This window comes from Parus major, chromosome 14 (genome assembly GCF_001522545.3).
Source record: "Parus major isolate Abel chromosome 14, Parus_major1.1, whole genome shotgun sequence".
Classification (NCBI taxonomy): Eukaryota; Metazoa; Chordata; class Aves; order Passeriformes; family Paridae; genus Parus; species Parus major.
Genome location: NC_031783.1, coordinates 3,030,615 through 3,054,340, shown reverse-complemented (window position 1 = coordinate 3,054,340; position 23,726 = coordinate 3,030,615). Strand labels below are relative to the sequence as shown.

Sequence of the window (23,726 nt, the reverse complement as noted above, 5' to 3'; positions counted from 1 at the left end):
GAGACAGTTCAGGGACAGTCTGGAGACAGTTCAGGGACAGTCTGGAGACCAGTTTAGTCCATAATTCTCAGCTGGGCTCACACTCTCAGGAGGCAGCAGCTCAGTACCAGTCTCTTTCTAGACCTCATGATGGCTCTGAGGTGTCCAGACCCAAAACTTCCCCTTCCACTGCTCCCACCCCAGGCTCCTCCAGGGCCACAAGACTTTCAGGCTGTAAATGCTCTTTTGCTGAGAAGGAGACTTGGCTATTTCTAAGTTCTTTCAGCACTCCCTGACATTTACCTCCGTGTGCTTAGCCCAGCACCATGTTCTGTCAAAAACCAGTGGGAAGCTCCTTTCCCAGTTAGATGCAGAGAAGCTGAGGAAAACAAACAAGTTTGTTTGTTTCCTCACGATCCCAACCAGCACTGCTGCATTTCACTTGCATTTACATGCAGGCAGCTCACTTTTCCTGAGAACACATCTGCTCCTATCCCCTCCCTCTGTGTTTTTATCCTCCTCAGGCTCCATTCCATGTACCTCCTGCCCAAGCAGGACCTTACCTCAGGTGCCACATTACTGCCAAGAAAATCCTGTAATTCTTTAATGTGTCGTTTCCCTCCATCATTCTTTTAGATATTTTATTTCACAGTTGGGTGAGAGACCTGCCTGCTTTTGTAGCTGAAGAGTTATGAATGCTCTGGTCTGGTTGGCAAGCTGGTGATCAGTCACAGGCTGGAACTCAATGATCTTGGAGGTCTTTTCCATCCCTAATGCTTCTGTGACATCTCAGAGGGAGGAGCTGACCATGAGTTAATTCTATCTGTCTGATACATTTCCTTGGAATTATAGTTCCCCAAAATTCCTATCCTCTTTCCACAAACTGCACAAAGTCTGTGCATGCTGGTGTTTTGGGAAGTCCCATGAGAGACAGGACAGAGACCAACACTAAGAGTTTGTGAGTCAAGTTGATTTCAGTCACCCTGAAAGAGACCCTGAGCGAGCTGAAAGCTAAAGGCAGGATCCCACTGTGGTCTCACTGCATAATTGAGACCTTCCAGAAATAACCAGGACACCTGGGGAAGGTGGCTCACAGGTCATGTCATTTTCCTCTCCTAATTAGAGCCAAAGCAGTGAGCCATGGGTGTTGGAAGCAATATTCCAGGCTGGGAAACTCCTGCCCTGCTGCTCATTGGGATGGTCAGTCCTCTCCTTCAGCCAGCAGCTGAAGGGAATACCAGAGAGCTGCCACAGGAGCTGTGCAGCACAATTTCCCCCTTCTCCAGGAATTCCTAGGTCAGTAAGAAGGAAGTCACCAATTGCAAGTGTTTCTTTTTGGGCCCAGATCTTAACACTGCAGCACTTCACAGGGTCCTGAGCCAGGGTGAAGGGAACTGATGCTGTCAGACAAGGGTGGAAAATTGATCTCTTCACAGCAAGATTTAGAGGCCAGTTGGACCAGAAATTACTCCAGCTGGGCACTCGGTCCCCATCTCTTAGCTCTTCCTGCAGCTTGGAGATTCACTCTATAATTGCTTTCTTAGTCCACATTTTATCCTCAGCTGACAGAATTCCATTAGGGTGATACAAGCTGTGTGATAAAGGGATGTTTGTGTCTCACATGGGCTGTAAGTCATTTCTCAGCAAACAAGCAAATAGTCACAGAAATGGGCAAAGAGGCCACCGAGCCAGGAAGTCCCTCCCTGTGCTCTGAGCAGCAGGGCCTCAGCCCACAGAGGGAAGCAAACACCCTCCCAGGGTGTCACACTCTGCTCTTCAGAGGAGACACCTCCAAAATGAGCAGCTCTCCTGCAGCATTGCTGGGCTCACTACAGCCCAGCACACAGCACTGCCATGCCCAAAAACAGGGACCCCACACAAAGAGGAGTCACTGTGCTGTGACACAGGAGTGGGTGACACCCCAGATCGGAGAGCAGGTGCCCTTGATATGGGAAATGTGAGAAATGAAACTAATCCTGCAGCACACCTGAGCACGTGTGTCTGCAGAGTGTAACAGGATAGTCACACCAGCAAGGCACAACAGTGACTCTGAACAGCACTTTCAGAATGGTCTGGGCAGACAAACTGACCTCCTGAGCATGATGATGAAGCTAGAAAATAGTCATGATGAAAAAAAAGCTACAAGGGAAGCCAGGAAGGTGTCAAATGCTGCAGGGTGCAGAGTTTCAGTGTCTGCAGTATATGGTGAAGGACAATGGGGAAGCCATCACCATGTGGTGTCTGGTGCAGTTTACATTTCTTGAAGAATGTTGGAAGAGATTTGGCTCCTGCAGTGACTCTCACCACAAGAGCAGCTCCTGTTGGAGCTCAGCCTCTGGATCAGCAGCCCCAGAACAGGGAGGGCAGCCCAAGGCACCCTGCACAAGGTCTGGATTGCCACCACTGGCTGTGTTCCTCAGGATGGTGTGGAGCTGCAGAGAGCAGGAGGGAATGGGGAATGTGTCCCTTACCAATCATCTAAGGGAAGCTGACTTCTTCCCCTGCATGTGGCAGAACCCAGATGTCAACAGAGCCCTTCATGTTTGCTCCTGACTTCTGCTGGGAAGTGAGCATTTCCTGGAAACTTCAGAAAGCGTAAACACCCCCTCATTCAACCTCCTTCATGCACTGCTGTCCCCCTCACAGCCTCACTGGCAGCAGCTCCTGTCTCTGGGCACTGCAGGATGTTCCAAGACCTCCATCCAGTCCCTGATGGGCTCTGCCAGTGCCACCAGCCCAGCACACACCCCTGACGTGCCAGGGCTGGGCATCACCAGAGGAACAGCACAGCAGGGACACGGTACAAGAGCAGCAGGAGCAGAGATTTTACAGAGAGCAGCACCACCTGAGCAGGATGCTGCAGTGCAATTCATGTCCCAGTCCAGCCCAAGCCATGAGCAGGGCTCAGTTTGATTCAGCTGCTGGCTGTAGCCCCGATGGATTCATGGATGAGAGCCCTGACTCAGGAATACACAGGTTTCCATGATTTCTGTGCTGCCCTTTACACCCTGCATCACTGTTTGCTCCCTTACCCATGGACACGTGCCTCTCCCTGCTGTTTAAATGCTCCTGGACTGAAGCACAAAAAGGTAGAAATAGAAAAGTTGCAGGCCTTCCCAGGCATTTCTGATTACACTGTGAAAACTGACAAAAATATCTTTTTCTAGATCAAAAAGCAGGCAGCCTGGCATGTTCTTCCTCACAGATTATTTCTTTATCCTCTGCCCTTCTCAGTGTCACTGTGGGACAAACAAATTCATTTCTGTTATCTTGATCCAAGCCCTTTAAATCCAACACAACAGGTGAAGGTGAGCAACTATGGCATAAAGGTCTTTGTGGGCCCAGATATTGAAACTGGGTGAAACTTTATTAATTTACATCAAAATCTTCAGCAAGAATTCCTATGAACCCTTCCTTTCCCTTTACTGTGCTTCTGACAATGTCAAATGCTACTGGACACATCCTTGCTGAATTACTCCTGCTGAAACTGTGCCTGACATTGACTCAAGAGCTCTGTGGGGATTTTCATGATTGCATGTTTACTCTTCCTCTTGTCCCTCCTGTAAATGCCAGTCTGACATGAATGTACTTGTGAGTAGCTAGTTAAAAAAAAAAGAGATAAATTGAATAAACCTGTTTTTTTTAACCCTGATTCACTGAGGAAATGAATCAAATGTCTGTGTTTGAGTGTATAGGGCTAACTAGGACTCTTAATTATCTTTGGTTATATAAAGGGTCATTACATCTCAGCTCCAATTAGGAGGGCAAACACTGACAGCTCCTACCCCACAGAGATGAATGAAGTATTTTCTAAACATTCTGCTGCTCTCTAGAATGACTGAGTAGAACCAAGGACTCCATTAGGCTGTGCCTTGGTGGTTTTTGTCACCTCAGACAGCAGGCTGGCAAACCCCATCTTTCACACACAGACACTGCCAGGGAGGATGTTCCACAACTTGACAACCTTCTAAAGTATTTCCAAGACTCTGATGGTGTTTCCACACCGTGGCAGCTGTGGGGAATCTCCTGAGTGGGTACAAGGGCTGCTGGGTGAGGATGGTAAATGTCCACTCTGACCAGCTCCACTGGGAACAGATTTCCAGGGGAAAAAGGTGTTGAAAATTGGCTGCAGTCACCAGCTGAGGTAAGGAAAACTTGGTGGCAGGGAAACACAGAGAGCTGTGACCCATCTGAGCTCAAACAAATAGTCTGCAATAATTTCCAAAACCTGGAGCATTAGGATGAAAAATCATGAGCCCACCACGCAGGACTTGAGATGCTCCAGACAGATGCAGGGAAGACAGGTGAGCACAGCAAGTCCTCTCCCCCTCACACCTTTTCAGATCAGTAAGAGAGATGCTGTTCAGTGCCAGGAAACAGCACATTTCATTTCTCTGCATAGCCAATGCAATTTTTTCAGAAAAACAAAAAATGTGACAGGCCCCATCCCATCTAGAGATTGCCCACATGACAAATCTGTGATTGTGCCTTAAGCCTTGAAAACCTTGCTACAGCCTCTCCCCTTCCAAACACAGACATTAATATCTGCTCTGTGCCCTTCCAATACCCTTCCTCTCAGCTCCTCCTCTTTTTCATTTGGAGTTGTCTGTTATATGATTTGGAGCAAAAATTAGCACTTGGTTTTTGGTAGAATTACACCAGAAACAAACGAGGGGAGAGTTCTCAGAACATGAAAGCTCTTCAGTCAGTGCAGCTTGGGAAGAACCCTTAAACAAAGTACAATGTACTCACACACACTATTTTACATTTAAAAGTAAAGTAGTTTGTATTTAGTACAAAATTAATTCTTTTGTTCCATCAGTACACAGAAACCAGGGAAATGCATTGTTATCTTGTGTCCTTTCAGCTCAGGCAACAGCAGCGGGGTTTTAATAAGCAAATATACAAGATATTACACTCCTGGCAGGGCAGAAAGGGAAGCAGCACAGCTGGATTCTAAACTGAGCTGCACCAGTATCTCTGGTTTATGTGTAAAAGCCCATCTTGACTTCAGCATTCAGTTCTCTCTAGAAACAACCACAGAATCGCAGGAATGAGCAAGTTCAAAATGAGAATCCATAGAAGAGATTTACAGGTTGTCACAAACACCAAGTTTTCAGCAGAAAGTACATCTGCATAGCAAATCCTGCAGCATATTTATTTGGTTAGAGTTTTTTTTATTTAAATGACTACATGTGCAGGGTATTTTTGTTTAAAAATGCACTTCTCTCCTTACCTTCAGCTAATTAAAAGGCATTTACCATTTCTCAGAAGTGATGATCTGTTGCTGGCAACATCTGGTTAGTGCAGCACAGAGGTATGGCCTCCTTGTTCATATAAATTCAGGCAAAATAGGAGGAAAAACATTGCTCTGTAGCAGGAGGACTCTGAAGGGTGTGCAGAGCACCTGTCAATGGCACTCCAGGCAAAACACCTCACTTGCTTTTTTCCATGGTAGTAAAATGATGAAAGAAATAATTATTTCACTGCAAAACATGAAAAGGTGACAGCTGAAATGCACTTATTATACCTTGATAAAGCCAATTCCTGATCTCCACTTCCTAAAAGCATCCATCACATTTCTGCAAGCCCAGTGGAACCTGTCTAGGTGTCAGAAACAGTGTCAGCTCCTACAGACAGTCCTGGCATCAAAACATGCCCAGAGACAGACAGCTGAAGTGTATTTCCTCTAATAAGTGCATTTCCCAGAGAACTATTTACAGGCATCAGAAATAAAGCAACACCTCCTTCTAGTGAGGATCTTCATGATCATTCAGCTAGGATTTAGGAATAAAAGTTTTAGAAGTAATCTAAAAAATCTGTGCACAATCCTGCTTTATCAAGTTCTTGGTACTTAGCAGAACAGTTGTCAGCAGGAAGGTTCTCATCTCCTTTATGTTCCTTCTTCCCTGGATTTTCAGTTAAGAGATAAAGGGGAAAATTCAGACAGATCATGACCAAAAAAACCCCAGGAAACTGAATTCATGCTTTAGATTTCATTTTGAAGAAAATTTCCTGTAGCAAATGAAACTGCCTCCCAAAAGAGGAGGTGGTTCAGCAGCAGCAGCAGATATGGAAAATCTTCCATTTGGATATGCATATTTTGGAGATCTGGATTGCAGCTACTCAGAGCTGGATGCATTCAGGACTTTCCTCGTTATCTTCTCCTCCTCTGCAGTCCTTTCTCACTGATGCAGGTTTTGGGGCGCAGAGCTGTTGAGGAAAATGAAGAGCTGCTTTAGGACTGCACACTAACAGTGAAGCCATGCAACATGGAAATGAGGAACAAAAATTCCCATTTCTCTTCCCACCCCAGAAGGAAGCTGAGCCACCCTTCTCAGTAATGTTTCTGACACTGACAGTGAGTGCTGCCAGCTTTTCCACAGTCCCATGGAATTGCTGTGAATTCAGGGATGACACTGGCCTGAGTAGGAGGCTGGATCCCCCTGAGGTCTCCTCCAGCCCAAATCATTCCACAAAAGTGTTATCAACACCCTCTGTGGCTGATCCTCTGCAGGACTGCAGAGGGGACATGGAGCAGAGGGCAACAGGCCAGCCTCAGCTGGTGACTTCAGAAGCTCTGTGTCCTCAGTGCTGGAAAAGATGTGATGGCCATGGCAATGGCAGCTGCTCTTCACTGGCCAGTCTGCTCTGGGAGCCAGGATGCCACTCCAACAGGCACAGAGATGTCCAGGATACTTTTGACAAGTATTGTTAAATATAATAACTTTCAGGCTGTTTTTTTACAGGCAATGGCATTTCAAATCCTTCTCCTAAAGAACTGTTATTAAAAGCCATCAAATAATATCTGTACCACTTTCTAGAGAACTAATTGGAGAAAGTGTCATGCTCAGGAGAGAAAACCAATCATGAATATACCAGCTTGGCTAAGAATTTGAGATGTATTTAGGGAGCTATTCTGAGTAATTTACAATGAATGACTGGTACTCTTCAGACTATAAATACAATCTACTCTTTCTCCTTGGGAAAAAAGAGAGGTTGTCTTTTTAATTAGCACTTTGTAAGCAAAAAGACCAACCAGAAAGACAGTGGGAGGAAGAGAGTCAACATGGTTTCCCCCTTGTTACACTCACTGTGATTTTGGGTTTGCTCAAGCAGCTGATTCTCAGACACATCTGCACCATCTCTGAAGCTGCTTAAAAGGCCAGTGGGGATGCAATGAGCTTATTATTTCAAAAACTATCAATGAACCTGCACAATTAACAGCCATTTTCAGTTTATCTTCAGCCAGCTTCTTTGCTGAGGATTTCTGCACTTGTGGTGCTGTGAGCCACAACCACAGCATCCCCTTTCAGATTTAGATACAGAGTAGAAACCCACCAGATGATGAAATTTGCAGTTTGTCTTTCTATGACAGAAAAAGCAGAGCTAAATATACATTAGACTTCCCACTTTTCCCAGTTTAGGGCTGGAACAATGCTCATTATCCACACTGTGTCTGCAGGAATTGAGCAGAAGGAAAACGTGGAAGACAGAACTCACCCGGATCAGCCACAACTTGTTTCTTTTTGCTGCTGGTGACAATCTCATTTTCATTCATCATTCGTACATCCTGATCCTCCACATGATTGCTGAAAAGACTGAAATCAGTACAATGGCCAAAACAATCAACACTGGGAAAAGTTCTGAGAGTCATGGACAAGGATACCAAAGAAAGGATGTCTGCAGACCTGCAGCCTGAACAGCTCCACAGCACAGCCACAATACACAGGATTATCCACACAGGAATTACCCTGTCCTCATCCACCTGAAGGATTTCTTGCCAGTTTTAATTAGTGCCATTCATTCAGGCACACATTCAAATATAAATATCATATTCGCTCTACAATTTTCAAGCCTGCCTACACAGCTTGAACCACAAGGCAAAGTGAGATTTTAAATCAGAGCTGTACAAAGGGGTATAAAAATCCTCGTATGGGACTTCCACACTGCTTTGTAATTCTGAAAGACCATTATTTGAAACTTTTCTGAACTAAACAAAATTCATTTACTGTGACAAGTTTTGCTTGCAGGCTGCTGCAAAATTTTAACCATTTCTTTTTGGGAAAGAAGTAATAACTTCAAAGGTAAATTAAACTAAACAAATTACAGGGAAAAACATGAGCTGAATTGAAAGGTAAGGGAAACATCACTAATAACATCTCCCTTTCACATTTCACAAAAAAGAACCCATTTGTGCCTTTGCAATAAAAGAAGTGTATTTTTTCTTTTCTCTCCAAATACTGCACAAAATGGGTTTCTATTTCTGAAGAAAAATGTAATGTCTCTCAAACTGTCAGAGTGAAGCAGGAGAGCCAAACCTGAAGCAAACCAAAACTTACACTATTGATGATAATATCAGACTCAAGTTCGAGTTCATAAAATACTGAACAGTGCTGTGTGAAAGAGAACAGACCAACATCACAAGCAGCAACACCTAAAAGCTGCAGAGCATTTTTAAATGAAGGGATATTATCCAGCAGGTCTTCCATTGCTGCTGAAGTACCCTGTATTTTAGTAGGGTGGGAGGGAAAAAAGAGAGAAAAGATGATTGCAGACCAGGTTGGGAAGAAAGAGCAGGAAAACTCCTGCACAGAAGTCTGGAAGAGAAGAGGCTCAGCATGTTCTCGACTGAAAAAGAGACTATGCAGTGTTTGTGACCCCAAAAACTCCTCTTTAAAGCAGATCAAAGGACATATGTCTTATAAATATGTGCAAAGGAAGTTATGTGAAAAAGATCTGTGATTACAGCTGGTGCCTCCCTGGTTCCAATAAAATCATTTTACTCATAGAAAGATCTGAAGCTGAGGAAAATAAAGGTTCATTTCCCATCCTCCTTCTTTTTCTATCCCATTGAAAATGTTCTCAAAACTTTTATTTCCTCAAGGCATTTTCATTTCAGTGACTTTTTCACTTAAAGAAATTGTTCACCTCCAAGTTTTACCATGACAACACAGCCACTCATACAAAAACATGAGTCCAACACAACCCATCCAAACAATAATAATTTATTTAACCTCTGGCAGGACCCAGTAGACAAAAGCCAATGCTTTAGGGAAACACAAGAAAACAAACACTGTAGGCAAATGTGAACTTCTGTCTTTATTCAGGGCATCTCATGTTCCTTCTGCTTATTTCTAAATGTTTGAATATCTTTCTGAGTGGATCACACACCATTTATCCATGCAAAATTTGCCTTTTTTCCCAAGTGATAAATGTGCAAAACATTCTATTTGTCAGCTGTCCAACATGTAAGAAAGTGTTCATTTCTATAAATTTTTATTTTTTTCGTTTTTCAATCCCATTTAAAATAAATTATTCTTTCAAATCTTTACTTTCCTTGCTAGGGACTGTTTTTTAGACCCTACCAATGCTGACCTTCTAAATATAAGTGCATTTTTCACTGCATTTCATCACATTCTCCATGAGATTGCCAACTTAGTGGTTTCAAAGCGTCATTCCCCCAAATGCAATTCATTTCTCATTTTAGAATTTAGTCATTATTTTAGACTGTTTATAAAATAGTAGAATTCTGGCTCCTTAATTAGCATCTGTGTCAAGTCAGAGGAGTTTATTTTCTTTAATTTTGATGCTTGTTTTTTTTCATTAACTATTTTTTCTCCCTCTATGCAATATCATTGGGATTTATTAATCCTTCTCTGAGGAAGCCTAACTTTTTTATTTTGTGTTTTCAAGCTTTCATGAAAACAGATGTAAATATAAATCATGAATACCAGGAAGTGCTAAAAGATGCTTGCAAACAAAGCTGGTAATTTAGTCCTCATATCTAAAAATCTACTTATTCCTCCTCAAGTGAGGCCAGGGATGCTCTGGAAGGGAATTTTCCTCAGCAATACACACACTGCTGACATCAGTCACATCAAACCAGTTTTTAAAGGCAAGATTCTTTGTCCCAGCCAAGATCCACTCACATACCTGATAACAGTTCTCCTCTCCTGGTGGCAAATCCTCTCGTCATCCGTGAAGAGGATGGTGTGGTAGGGCACCACGGGGTCACACGTGGGGAGGATGCCTGACACCACACGGCTCACCATGTCCAGAATCCCATTGTACACCAGCAAATCATCCACCAGAAGCTACAAACATTGAATAAACCAAAAATCCATCAGAAATCAGGCCTTGCTTCCAGCAGTTGTCTCCAGCAATTAACTAGAAAGCATTTTTCTCTATTTGCTTCACAAATCCAGTCATTAATTTAGCTTTTGTTCCTTAAAACTTCCATTTCTCTCTATTTGCTGCTGGAGTATGATTTTTTTTTTTCCTCCCCAAGTTTTTTATCTTGTCACTGATGTTTTTTAATGCAGCTTTCAAGTAGGTAATTAAAAACGTATTTTGTGTTTTACATAATTGCCATTCTATTCACTGGAGTGAATCACTCTTAAATCTAGGAATTAATGAATCTCACCTCACTTCAGCTGTCTAAAACTTGGGTGGTGTAGTTCAAACTAGTCTTCTAGGCCTACTCTACAGTCAGTGGAAAAAGGCAAGTGTTATCCTGACTTAAGACAATTATCTAAGACAAAAATCAGATAAAGTTTTCTTCCCCTGGACAAAAAAAGGGAGGACAGATGACTGGCATAGATTAGTCATTTTAATATTAAATGCAGAGTTAAATGAGATGAATCCCATCCTTTGAGATTACATGGAATCACACTTCAACAAACTGTCAGAACAAGTACAGAATGGAGCCAGCTGAGTCACCAGGACATACAAAATGCACAGGAAAATTACTTACACCAAACTCCTTCACACCTCTCTGAGGTGTCTTGGCATAATTCCATAACTTGATCATTGACACGGTAGTAGGTACATCAAAAATGACATATACCCTATTCACCTGTAAAAGAGAATTAATTTATATTTAACAGCACAAATTCCCCAAAGAAATTAAATTCTCATGCATGTTACATCAAAAGAGGTTCATATTTAAAGAGGTATAGCTGGAGGAGAGATAACTGATGCTGAGGATGGAAGTTCAGCTATCATCTCTGCTGATAATTCCCAGATGTTGGCTCTACCCCACAGCTGCTATCAAAAGCACAGAAGATGAGCTCTAGAGCATCCTTGTCATCCTGGACTGCCTGGAAATTGGAGGAAGGGCATAAAGACACTTTTAATGAGTATTTCATAAACCAAATACAGACATGTCCTTAGGGATGAGACAAGCTGGTACCTCCTCTGTTCTGTTCTACTCCACATGGAGCCCGCAAGAAAGATGGAGAGAGACAATTTCCAAGGGCCTGGATTGCCAGGACAAGAGGGAATGGCTTCCACTGCCAGAGGGCAGGGATGGATGGGATATTGGGAAGGAATTGTTCCCTGGCAGGGTGGGCAGGCCCTGGCACAGGGTGCCCAGAGAAGCTGTGACTGCCCCTGGATCCCTGGAAGTGTCCAAGGCCAGGCTGGACAAGGCTTGGAGCAGCCTGGGACAGTGGAAGGTGTCCCTGCCATGGCAGGGGGTAGGACTGGATGAGCTTTAATGTCCCTTCCAACCCAAACCACTCTGTGAATCAATGATTTTATTCTATTCCATCCCATCTCTTTGTACCAAATACAAACAGATTCCACCTTTCTGTTTTCAAGACTAAAACTTCCCCTGTACACCCTGAAATCTATTGCAGAAATTCTGCAATTTTTGTATGAGTTATACTACCAGGAATTTAGAGACAATCCTCCAGATGCTTGCTAAACAATTACTGCTTGAGATATTATTCATCTGCCTTCCAGTGACGTTAATGTCAAGATGTTAAGACCAAAGATTAGGCAGGCAGGAAACCAATCTTGCCTGTTACAGTTAATTCCATGCTTTTCCTTTTATGAGCCACTATATCAACTTTGGATCAACATATCTTAAGCTTCATCTTTAGCATCCTCTGAAGTTTTAATCCTTTGATGTACTAGAGAAGATACTGTAGGTTATATTAAATCATTATGCTGGGGTTTTTTTTAGTGAAGAAAGAAAGGTAGATTGGATTAATAGAAATGTTTGCATCTGTGATTTTCCATGAGACAACTAGAGCATTGTCTCCAACAATAACTGTTAGTCCCACAGAAAATTATATATTTGATCAAATCCATTCAAACAAACAAATAAAATGATAATCAGTAACAGGAGAACAAATAATTCAAATTCTGCTTATGTAAGAAATTCATTTGAACAACATGAAACCACTTTTAGATTTAAAAAAGGAAAAGGCATTTAGGAAGGAAAAGAAAGGCTATAATACCAATTCCCTTCAAGCTTTTGAAGCTTCCAGAACATCAAAGAGTTAATGCAGCTTTCCAGGCAGCCTGCACTGAGGATGGGAGCATCCACAAGCTCTGGTTCAGCAATAGGCTGATGGCTCCATCCAGCACCTCCCAGCTCAACAACCATCCCAGGGAAGATGGAGGAGGGAAAAATACTCTGTGGATCTTACAGAGGTGTCATTTGCTACAGTTCAAGGACAGAAAACACCATTAAATTGCTTCTGCCTCCTGCATTTCACACATTATCAATTTACCCTTTAATACTGGTATTTTGTGCTCTTCTGCACTACTTTGGTGTCAGGCAGAACAACACAGAGAGAGAGAACTCCAGGGCATGTTATTTTCCTTTTTCCCAAGTGAAACAGCTTCTGCAAGGGTGTCTGTTGTAAGGACATGAGCACACTCAGATGGCTGTCAAATCAATCTGTCATCCTATTATAAGAGACATCTGAGCATCCCATCAAATTCCCAGGATTCGAGGTGTGGGATCTGCACAGCAGGAGCCTCAAGCATCACACAGAGTTTCCACTTGCCTAGGAAATGCAAGTGCTCACTATTCCCAAGTACACTTAAAAGCTTTACCTTAATTATAACCCTTCATGATACAACACATCATGATATAAATTAACAATTCCTCACTTTTAATATCCTAATTAGTAACTGCAACATCTGGAGTGAGGATTTCGCCAACAGAGAAAGTGATAATTTACCACATGTTGGGTTTATACTTTGTTTTCTTTTTAAATCCATTCTCTTCTAAGAAATAAAACCACCTTAATTATGTCCATTATGGGTCCCTAAAAAATGTCCTTTCCCAAAACAAGGTCAGAAGTCATCTAATTTTATCTACTTTTCCTGTTTAGATTTTTGATATCCCAGCTATTAAACATGGGACTTGTAAAAGGGCTGAATCATTTGTGGCCTTAGGACATGAAATATTAAGTCTGCCATCCCTAATCTACGAATTTGAATTCAACACAGATCATGAGATTAAAAAATAATTTCTCACTGCTGGAACAACATTCATTGCATTTTGTAAAAATGAATTTAAAAGCACCAGAAAGGTGTTTATTGCACAGAACTCCTTCCTCAGTATCTTTGTCACAGTGACTCAAAAACCATCTCTGGAAAATCTTCTGCTGTTGTCCCTTGGAGAGAGGAGATTACAAACCTGGGAAACCACCACTGCTGCTGCCTTTGCAATGCAGAGAAATAAAATAAAATAAAATGCAATAAAAACAACTTCTAAACAGCAGTGATTTAGCATCTGTTACTAATACCAAATTTAGCTATGAATTCTATATGCTTCCTCTTTCCTCCATGCTTCCAGTTCCATCCACACACATCACTAAAACAGAAGGAAAATGGAAAATGTACCAAACCAGGAAGAACTGGTGCCAGCCACATGTGCCTGCCATCAGTGGTGTCATTCACTCTGTCAATCAGCTTGTCTGGAGTCCGGATGTCTCCAGATACATCATCTAAAATGTTGACACTATCTGGAAAAGCAGCAATATCTGGGAAAAAAAACTTTTAAGCATAAATAACACAAAAAGGGATATTTGAGAAACACTGTATTTAAAAGTTTATGCTCTTCCCAACTCCATGAGTGAGTTTTTAGCAGTACTGACAGGATTGCATAGCTGAGGAATTTGGGGGCACATATTTAAAAGCAGGACAATCCTTAGATATTCTGGTGCTCCAATTTATTATCAAAATAGGAATTAAGTAACTTGCTGCATTCAATTTATTCTCAGATTTGTACTTATGACTTCATCAATAAATTTCCATTATCAAGAATAGGCATTTCCCATCTTTTTAGTGACAAAGTCACATATTTTTATCATAAACTTGTGCAAATTCATTATATAAAACCTATCTTCAAGAAGAGTGTCTTTAGAGGAGGCAGTCATCAGTCAGACTAGGTTTTGCTTAAGTTGCTCAAGGTTTGTGGCAAAAATCAGTAACTGTGTAATAAACCCTTTTTTCATTTCTTTGAGAGGGAAAGATGAAATTCCCATTGAACCAGATTTTCTCTGTAAGAGAACATTTACATTAAAAACATATATGAATGTTAAAAACATTCAAAGAAATGGGGATGAATGACAGTGTCTTCAGAATTATAAATCCTGAGCAATCCATTTTGAGGGACAATAATTTCCCCCTGTTGTGCTTTCTAAAAGTCTGTAAGTGTTTATAAAGAATTGAAGGAATGACACAGCAATGCCTCACGTGTTTAAGAAAAGCTTGATTCAGTTGTGAATTATCACATTAAATATTGCACCAAGATAAATATGCCCTTTTGGGATCCTAATACATCCCACACACAACTGCACAGGCAGGAACAGGTGATCATTCAAAAGGAGCTGAGGATTCTTTACCTGGCACTGTTTTGCACTGTAGAGCTGCACCAGGTCAGTTAAAGATCCCTGGTTTTTCAAGACAATTTGTTACCACTTCTCAATTTCAAAATGCTTCCTGTCCATTATAAATGTTTTGAGTTCGGGGTGTATCATGCAAGATAAAAATCAAAATAGCACTTGGGAAAAAGCATTTATTTCATTTAATTCCCTGTTTATTAGGCAGTGAGGATCCTTAGAGACAAACAATTCCAGCAGCATTTGTGCTATTTATTCTTTCCAGGGGCTAAAAAATGTTCCTTCTGTGTACCTGAACTATGGAAGTTGTATGTTGGGGTATGAAGCTTTCAGCTCTTGAAAGACTTAACTGGTACAGAACACAAAGTGTAACCTTGATGAACATCCATCCTCCCAACATGCCCTTCATTCCCTCTGCTGGATATCCAGGGAACACTGATTCACATTCAGACTCTCAGCCCTGATCTTACTGACTGTATTGGTTGTCTAGAACAGCCTCAATCTCCAGAGCAAGAGTTATGAAAAATTTCTTTCTTGGGGCACAATGAAAGATTCCATAAAAGAAAAAAGAAAAAAAAAAGCACTGAACTCCATCTTTTCTTACGAATTTATAGCTCAGCAAACTTTCTGGTCCTTCCCCACCATAGAAGAAATGTGAAGAGCAGAAAATACCACACCCTTCTTAAGCCTTCCCTTCTCTAACTTTGTCCTGCTTTGTTGGTGTGTCCCATTGAGAGAAGAAATGTTCTGGAAGTATACAGAAGCCACAAAAACATCTGGAAAAGAGATTCATCACCCAAATACAGAGAAACAGAGCAGAGTTTATCCCAGACGAACTGGCAATGTGGAAGTGATGCCCTGTGACAATTTGCCAGGGATTATGTTATATTATATTATATTACACAATAAACTGTGCATCAGCAGAGCCAGGGGTGCAAAGGATACTGTTTTCAGTCAGTAGGATTTGTTCTCCATGTTCATTGAACAGCTCCAGCCCATTCAAACCAATGTAGTAGGGATCACCCCAACTCGTCAGGAGCTGGAACTGGAAAATAACTAACAAGCAAAATGCTATTAAGGAAAATATCAATACAGAAGCTTTGTCCTAACAGACTATTTAATCTGCAGTTTGAAAAATGATTGTGCAGCCCACAATGTCAGATGCTCTTATTTGCAATTCAGGAGAAAAAGCTACCAGAGGATCTGAAAACAGGCCTGAAAATGATGTTTCACTGATTTATTCTTGAGCCATACTTTATGGTAGCCTTTCCCATATTCTTGGTATCTTGGTCATACCTTAAAGCACCTGAAATTGTTGCATTCAAAAAGCTCAGGACTCCTAACCATAGCATGTAACTCTTAAATATTCCATGTGGCAAGGAAGATGATAGGGAAGGATACAACCACAGGGCATTAGTGGTGCTTCATAGTCCATACTGGCTTGTTCCAGTGCTCTTGAAGCAGTCCTGCCAATAAAAAACCAAGGCAAAACAGGTTTTATATGTACCCTTGGCTCATTCAGAAAAGAAGAGGACAAACAAAAAGAACCAAATTTCCACAGACACCACCAGAGATGGACCAGACTCCCCTCAGACCACAGTGAAATCTGGTCAGAGTTAAAACCAAGTGAAGCTCTGCTCTGCTCCATGTTTTCATCCAGGAGCCTCACACAGATGGCTCCAACAGCCAATGAGAAATGACACTACAAGAGTGAAGAGAAATCACTCTGTGGTTCAGACAACAAAGACATCCTGTTTTACCTCCTGTGTACTTTAGGAGCTGGCTGGGGCTGCAAATAGTCAAGAAACAGAATTTCTTGAGCAAAGTCGAAGTGGCAGTTGCCTGGTCCCTTGCGGATAAGGAAGCCCTCCAGGGGGGAAATGCTGTGCCCATCCAGCATCACATGGACCACCTTAGCCTGGTTTAAAAGAACAAAACATAAGATTACCTGACATGACATGACTTACATTAAAATAACTGCAAACAATTCCATTCACTTCAGAGACTGAAATGATTTCATTCAGCTGTATTTATTTCATTCCTCTAGAGTGTGACTTCCTTTGGCAAAAGAAAGCCTAACCCAGCAGATACCAGCTGCAATCCATAGTGTCCATGTCATCACTGGCATTGATGGGCATGGCAGAGATGAGGATCTGGGGGAGGAAATACTAAAAAAAGTATTGACAGATCCTTCAATTACTGTGTGGCACTGGATCTCAGCAAACTGAAGCTGCCCTTCTTCACAGACAGGGTGGTCAAGCATTGGCACAGGCTGTCCAGGGAAGTGCTGGAGATCCCATCCCTGGAGGGATTTCAAAGAGGTGTAGATGAGGCACTTGGGGACATGGGTCAGTGTTGGCCTTGGCAGTGTGAAGTTTGCATTTGACATGATGATCTTACAGCTCTTTCCCAACCTAAACAACCCTCTGATTCCTGAGCCTGCAGCAGTGTTTGCACACACCAAGAGAATGGGAATGCTCAGTTCTCAAGTCAGCCCATGTCACAAAGGGAATCTGAGGAGACATCATGCACCTGAATGCTCTGCTAAATCAGCTGGGATTGCCCAGCCCTGGCTGGGGGCACCCTTCCAGAAATCCCACAGCCTGGTGCTCTCTCCAGAGGAGACTTTGGTGTTTCTGTTGCATTTGCAGCAGCCTGCATTTCAGCAGTTCTATTTATCTTTGTGGCAGGTGGCACTTGGACTTCTCCAGAACCACACAAACTTCTCTGCTGGGCAGGGCTACGTGTAACCTCAGGGCATATGAATAAAGAAAAAGGTACCTGTACCAGACAGAGACAATTAAGCACACCTTATCCAATCTCCTCTGGAGATTAAAGTGAATAATTCAGGCACATTTATTCAGATGATGCAGGAGTCCTGGCCCTTCACCCTCCCCCAGCAGAACCATGTGGAGCTGTATCCATGATCCCAAGCACAGAACCATTCAATCACTGCACCTTGCTCTCTAACATGTTAAATATAACTTAATGTTCATCACAAGCAGCATTTACTGCCCTGGGTCTTGCACTAAGTACCAGTTTGTGCTAGACTGTAGGAGGGGCTCAGTTCATTTCCATGAAGATTAATTAGGTGGGAATGTTTGTATGACTACCAAATGTGGAGAAATAACTATTTCTGGCCTCATCTTTAATACACTTGGGATCAAATAAAGGAAACATCTTTTTCATATGAGAAACTCTTCTGCATGCTGCTATCCAGCTGAATAAGTCTGCCAGGCTAAGGAGAGGAAGTGAGAAATCCACTGAAATACACTTTCCTAAGCGGAAACACGTAGCAAATGGGAAGTCTGGAGAGCCAGAGATGGAATCTTTCTTATTATACCACAGCTGCTTATATTTATGTGCCCTTTACAGCCCTCATTTCTAAGTAATTCTCATCATCTGAGGAGGCACTCAGCCGTCACATATTGCATTTTACAAATGGCATAACAAAGCTCTCACAAGGTGATTTTTCACAGAGCTGCAAGCAGCACCCAAGTCTTCATTCTGACAGTCACTGCCATTACCCTCTCACACTAAAGCTGTGAATAGAATCCCCCAGCCTGCAGCTGCCTAGCAAATCATTCCATCTCACACCCAGGGACTGGTTCCTAGAAGGAGCAGAAATACTTCAAGAGACAGATGTAAGGATGCCCCGGGTTAACAGCCTAAAACCTCCTTTCCTGTGGCCCAGGGGACCTTGCATCTTTTGTTTTCCAAATAATTTATTTTATTGCTTTATAGGACTGCAGGTATGGGCTCCTCCTTTAAGTGGGATCCACTAACTCTTAAGGGACTTTCAGTATTCATGAAGGTAGAGACCTGTATCAGACTCACTTCTTTTTCCTACCTAGCCAAGTAAACTGCTGAAAATACACCTTTTTTTTTCTTGGTTTGGCCTCCAGAGACCAAATTCCACGTTAGAATTTAGAGATTTAATAAGCACTGCTCAGCAACAACTGAACTATCAGTAAGTTACCAACGTTATTATCACTCTAAATCCAAAACACAGCTCCTGGGAAGAAAATTAACTCTATCCCAGCTGAAATCAGGACACAAATGTCACTAAAAGCCCTCATTTGTATAGGGGGTATATTTAGATGGTAAAGCTCAAAATGCTCCAGAACCCTGCCATGTGTGAAAGGTGCTGGGCAAATGTGATGGAGAACAAAACCAGGGCCCTCTGCTCAAATCTCTGGATCAGCTGGGATTTAATTGGAAGATCCTTTCTGTCCTCTCTCCAGTTTAATACGTGCCAACATTTTTATTCTTATTTATTGCCTGAATTTGGACATGGAGAGGGTAACAGTTGCCTTTTGGGGTGGAAAATCTGGGAACAGGTGGATTCCTAAACTTTTGTGCAATGAACAGCAACCTCTGGTTCATTATCATTATAAGTGTTATCATTACATGTGTAAGTACAGCAGAGGAAGAAGGGGCAGCCAAATTCAGAGTGAAAAGCTATAAAATAATCTCCATTAGGTGTCAATTGTCAATCCCAAAAATTTAGTATTGGAAAAAAAATAAAAACCAGGCAATTTGGAAATAAGAGAGAATTTATATCAGATAATTTTAACTAAATTATTTTAGCCAAACTGCTTGAAGGTGGCAACTTTCCCTTTATTAAATGTTAATATTTCACAAGACTGTTCCTGGAAAAGGCAGTACTGAGTGAGTGGCCTTCTGAGCCTGAACTAAACAGAATTTATTTGGAAAAGTTTCCCTCATATCATCCCCTGCATTTCAGGAAACACAGAATCATACAGCAGGTCTAAATACAAGATATTGAGAAGATACCACTTCAGAATCATATATCCTGAAAATAATATGTGCTATTGTATGTGTCTCTTAAAAAAATCAGTTTTGAAGAGTTCTTTAAGCCATCTCTGGCTTTTTTTTTACTATCTGCTGTTTGTGGAGACAGGAATGCATTATACCTGCCACAAAATTCAGCCTCAGACAATCTAGAAAGATTTATGGTGTTCCATTAAGGCAGCTATATTCATTCATCACACTACCAATTTTCCAATGCTGTATATTTTTGCTGGCAGTGCTCCTTTTCTTTTACTTACCCCTCTGTAGGTATCCTCTGGAGATTTATTATAGTTCCAAAAGCGAAGCCCTGCAATGCTTTCAGTTTTATCAAAATGGATTGTGAGCAGATGATCTTCTCCAAAAGAGAAGGGAATGAGCCACATATGGTCATCCTCCACTGTGATATTAGTCCCATCTATTAACCTACAAAGAGAAAAGTCCATTAGCTGCACAAAAGGAAAAGCTGGCTTCTCTCATCAAAAGCAGGGACTTTCCTAGGGTTCATTTCATTCTAGATGCCACTTCCACCTTCCAGAGCTTCTTGTGTCCTTGTGCACCCAATTAAAAGCATGGAAAACATCAAAAATAGCATGCAAATATTGAACTAAAGGCAGTGGGGGGAGAAAAAACACAGCATTTTCTTTAGTTGGGTCTGCTTAAGGAAAAACAGCAAAATCCTTAGGTTTTCCCTGTGTGAACAGGGACAGGCAAAGGAAACCTCAATTGCCTTTGCAGCCAAGTGGCTGAAGGCAGAACTCAAACCCAGCCACGATGCAATTTATTAAGGCAGCTCCACGCCCAAAGCAGTGTATCTGGCACCCTGCAGGGTGTTTCTATGCCAACACAGCTCTGCTGGATCCCAGGAGGAGCTGGATGGCAGCTGGAGAACCCTGAGCAGGACCAGGGCTTGCTCACATCCCTCGTGGCCACAATTAGGCACATCCCTGCTATCTTCCAACCAGCAGGACAATGTCTTTTCATCACAGCACAGACTTCAGGCTGACTGAACAAAGTTAAATCTGGTATTTTCTGACATTATATTCTTCTACCACAAACTGTGCCATACAGAGATGGAGTAAAGGGAAACATGAATTAATTTTCCACTGTAATTACTTTGGTACACTGCCAAAAAAAGTAAGTCTATACTTACTATTTATTTAAAAGTTTAATGGAAGAATGAATGCCAGACTTGGCAATTCCTTAAAGAAAAAGATTTGAATAATGGCTCTTCCATAGAGGAACTGATTAGGGAGTCCATGAGAAAAGAGATAATTCTTGATTTGGTCTTGAATAGTACACGGGACCTATTCCAAATGCCACAGCTGAGAGCACTGCAATATACTCAAATTCAACATGCTTGCAGGAATATCCAGAGCCAAAAGAGACTCTATTTCTTGTGCCCAAAAAAGTTCTCCAGCAAAACAATCAAGAATGTAAAAAAAAAAAAAAAAATTAAAAATATAACCCACTTTCTAAGAAAGATGTTAGAAAGAAGGAGGACTTGAAAACTCAAAGCCAGCCTGGCTCAGTAGCAGGATAAACAAAGTTATTATGAACCACCTTTCAGCAATATTCATGATCAAAAAAGCCCTAAATTGATAGACTCATAAACTCTGGAAGGTTAAAGGCATATGCACAGGCCAAAAAAAGAGTCTGAAGGCTAGCAAGCAAAAGATGCAAGAAATAAAATGCCTCAAATACATCAGGAGCTGAAAGCTTGCCAAAAATTCTGTAGGATCAACACATCACTAGGCTGCAAAAGGAGCATTCAGAGAGGAGAAGGCACCAACAACAAAAGTAAATTAATTCATTGCATCTGGGTCCATCAGGGTGGGGTCTGGAGAGACTCCCCCACCAGAATCTGTTCATCACAGGGGATGTCATGGGAAGATTTCTTAGATCAGCAACTGCCTACAGAGGAGATTTTGATAGAAGATGGCAGAAGGAACAAGGAATTACACACAAGTGAGGTTGATATCTGCATTTGTCAGATTAGCAGAAATTACAAACAACAGAGTTAGTGTGCATGGAGATAAATACAACATTCTAAGGAGGACTCCAGAGCCTTTGAAAAGACAAGTCCTAATTCATAAGCCTGGTCACAGCCCATAAACATGCCAGCAAGACAGGATTACAACCAAAAATACCCTTTCAAATGGAGAGATGACTCAGAAACAACAGGATGCAGCTTCAATAACATCCAAATGCCAAGTCCTCTCCAGATCTACAGCCTACAATTTCTATACTGCTGCCATGTAGATGCACAAGTTAATCTGAGGAAATATACTTGTCAATGAATAAAACTTCATTAGATTTGCCAAAAAAAAGTGCTGCAAAGTGGCCAAAAGAATGGCACCTATTTGTGCAATTCCCCAACACATCTTCACTCTTCGCTAACGTGAAAGTTTTCCTTGAAATTATCCAGAAATCCTGCATAAATATCACTCAATATGCACAGACAGATGCTAAAGAACACCCACATTTCTTCCTGGAAAGTCCTTGGCAGAAATACCAACCAGGCATGTTCTCATCTCCCAGCTCAAACACCATCTTTTGGAAACATCTCATTCATGTTTCTACAACAAGCTGTTCCTGGACAGCCTGTGAATTCCAAGAATGAGCAGTGATGGGATGAAAATCATGTTCACATTAACATGTGTTAACATAACAGAAGTTTATAGAAATCTGTCATTTTAGAAAATCTGATGTAAAAAGCAGCCCAAGTCTTTGGTTACTTACTTTTCTAACGTTCTGGAATCTCCTGTGTACTCTGGAAGATCATTTAAGTCTTGGGGTGAAGCAGAAATCTGCTCTGCATTGATTTTTAATGCTTGACCATCCTTTCCTATCACTTCAAGTCCTGTCAGTCCCAGGTAATGAGAGTCTCCCCAGGTCATGGTAAAGTTCAGCTGCAGGCCTACATAAAAGAATATTTAATATTTATATATATTTAATGTCTCTGTAAACTCACTGGTTAGTAGCAAGTATTATTGTACCCAATATAAACATGAGTGCAAACCCCAATGATTAGCAGCATGGATATTTTTGTATAGATTAAATAACTTTATATGCTGGAATCAGGTATTTCCTGCTCTGTTTGTCCACCTCCACAGAACAGCAGCTTTTTTAATGTGTCAGAGCTCTGTAATGTGCTACCAACACCTTGTTCACTTGAGATTACACAAGTGCTGATCAAGCACGTTCCCAAGTGCCTCGTTACTGGGACTGCACACTGACAGCCAGCCACTGACACTGATTTAAACAGTTCCATGACAGATTTTGTGATCATGCAGACACAGAGAAGACCCATTAGTCTGAAGTCTATCCATCATCTTTCACCAGCTAAGTGACTGTATAGATTCACATAAATCCAGCCTCTCAGAAATCCATACATTTTTAGAGAACACCTACACACACTTAAAGCAAAGAAAAAATTCGGTTTACAAATGTTTTTAAGTTATTTTCTTCACATCAGAACTGGACACATGGAAGTATTTTCATGGGACAGCATCAGTGAGAAGCAGAAATATTGATTAGGCTGTATCTCCAGAATATAAACAGGAAAGAAAAGCTGGATGCACAAAAGGCTGAATGTGAATCTCCTCTCCACCTGTCTTATGCCTTACTGAAAAGATAGAAATAGCATTTACAGCTATAACAAGTAAAATCCCAATCTGATCAGGTTCCATAAAAATCCATCTCAATACATTAAAAATACCTTTCATTTCACACACTACAGAAAACCCTCAAATAATCAGGTTGGGTAATATCTAAAGAAACACCAGCAGTCATGATGTTTGTAAAACAAACAAGCATGAAACCTCTTAAGCCACCCAGTGCAGCTACCCCTAAAAGCCAGAGCAAGTCTTGATACACACAGAGATTCACTTGGGTGTAAGATCTCATCAGCATTTGCAGGGACACAAAGAAATAAACAGCTCTGTCAGCTGACAAATCTGCAGCTCTGGCTATTGTGCCAGCAGCCACTGCTCCCAAGGCCAGTGCTGAGACTAAAGCTGCTCAGGGTACAGGCAGGCAGGAGTTCTCAGGAGAATCACTCTGGTCTCCAGTGGAAAGCTGCACTGGAGCCATCCACACAGATTTAGTATTCCCCAGAGTTTAGGATTCCTTCACAGAATCTGAGGATGATTTAGGGAAAAGGGACCTCTGGAGGTGCCTAATCCAGTTCCAAGCTCAGAACAAGGCCAGCATCAAGGCTCTCAGGAGTTTATCCAGGGGAAGCTTTCCTGTCTCCAAGGCTGGCAGACTCCAAACCCTCCCAAT

The 23,726-nt window shown here is 41.7% G+C and overlaps 1 protein-coding gene across 5 annotated transcripts in view; it reads right to left on the bottom strand.

Moving 5' to 3' along the window:
* Nucleotides 1-4,739: 4,739 nt before the first annotated feature.
* KATNIP (katanin interacting protein) overlaps nucleotides 4,740-23,726 on the bottom strand; it is a 56,345-nt gene continuing 37,358 nt past the window's right edge. For 4 of the 5 annotated variants that reach the window (XM_015642668.3, XM_015642666.3, XM_015642667.3 and 1 more), the window contains 10 exons: nucleotides 22,182-22,359; nucleotides 19,700-19,865; nucleotides 16,388-16,545; nucleotides 16,029-16,093; nucleotides 15,573-15,683; nucleotides 13,627-13,766; nucleotides 10,736-10,837; nucleotides 9,916-10,076; nucleotides 7,483-7,580; nucleotides 4,740-6,192 (listed from right to left, as the gene is read on the bottom strand). In XM_015642668.3, the coding sequence (XP_015498154.1) occupies nucleotides 6,137-6,192; nucleotides 7,483-7,580; nucleotides 9,916-10,076; nucleotides 10,736-10,837; nucleotides 13,627-13,766; nucleotides 15,573-15,683; nucleotides 16,029-16,093; nucleotides 16,388-16,545; nucleotides 19,700-19,865; nucleotides 22,182-22,359 (1,235 nt within the window). In that variant the 3' untranslated portion in view covers nucleotides 4,740-6,136. The remainder of the gene's footprint in view (nucleotides 6,193-7,482; nucleotides 7,581-9,915; nucleotides 10,077-10,735; nucleotides 10,838-13,626; nucleotides 13,767-15,572; nucleotides 15,684-16,028; nucleotides 16,094-16,387; nucleotides 16,546-19,699; nucleotides 19,866-22,181; nucleotides 22,360-23,726) is intronic. The other variant, XM_015642669.3, reaches the window with a different exon arrangement.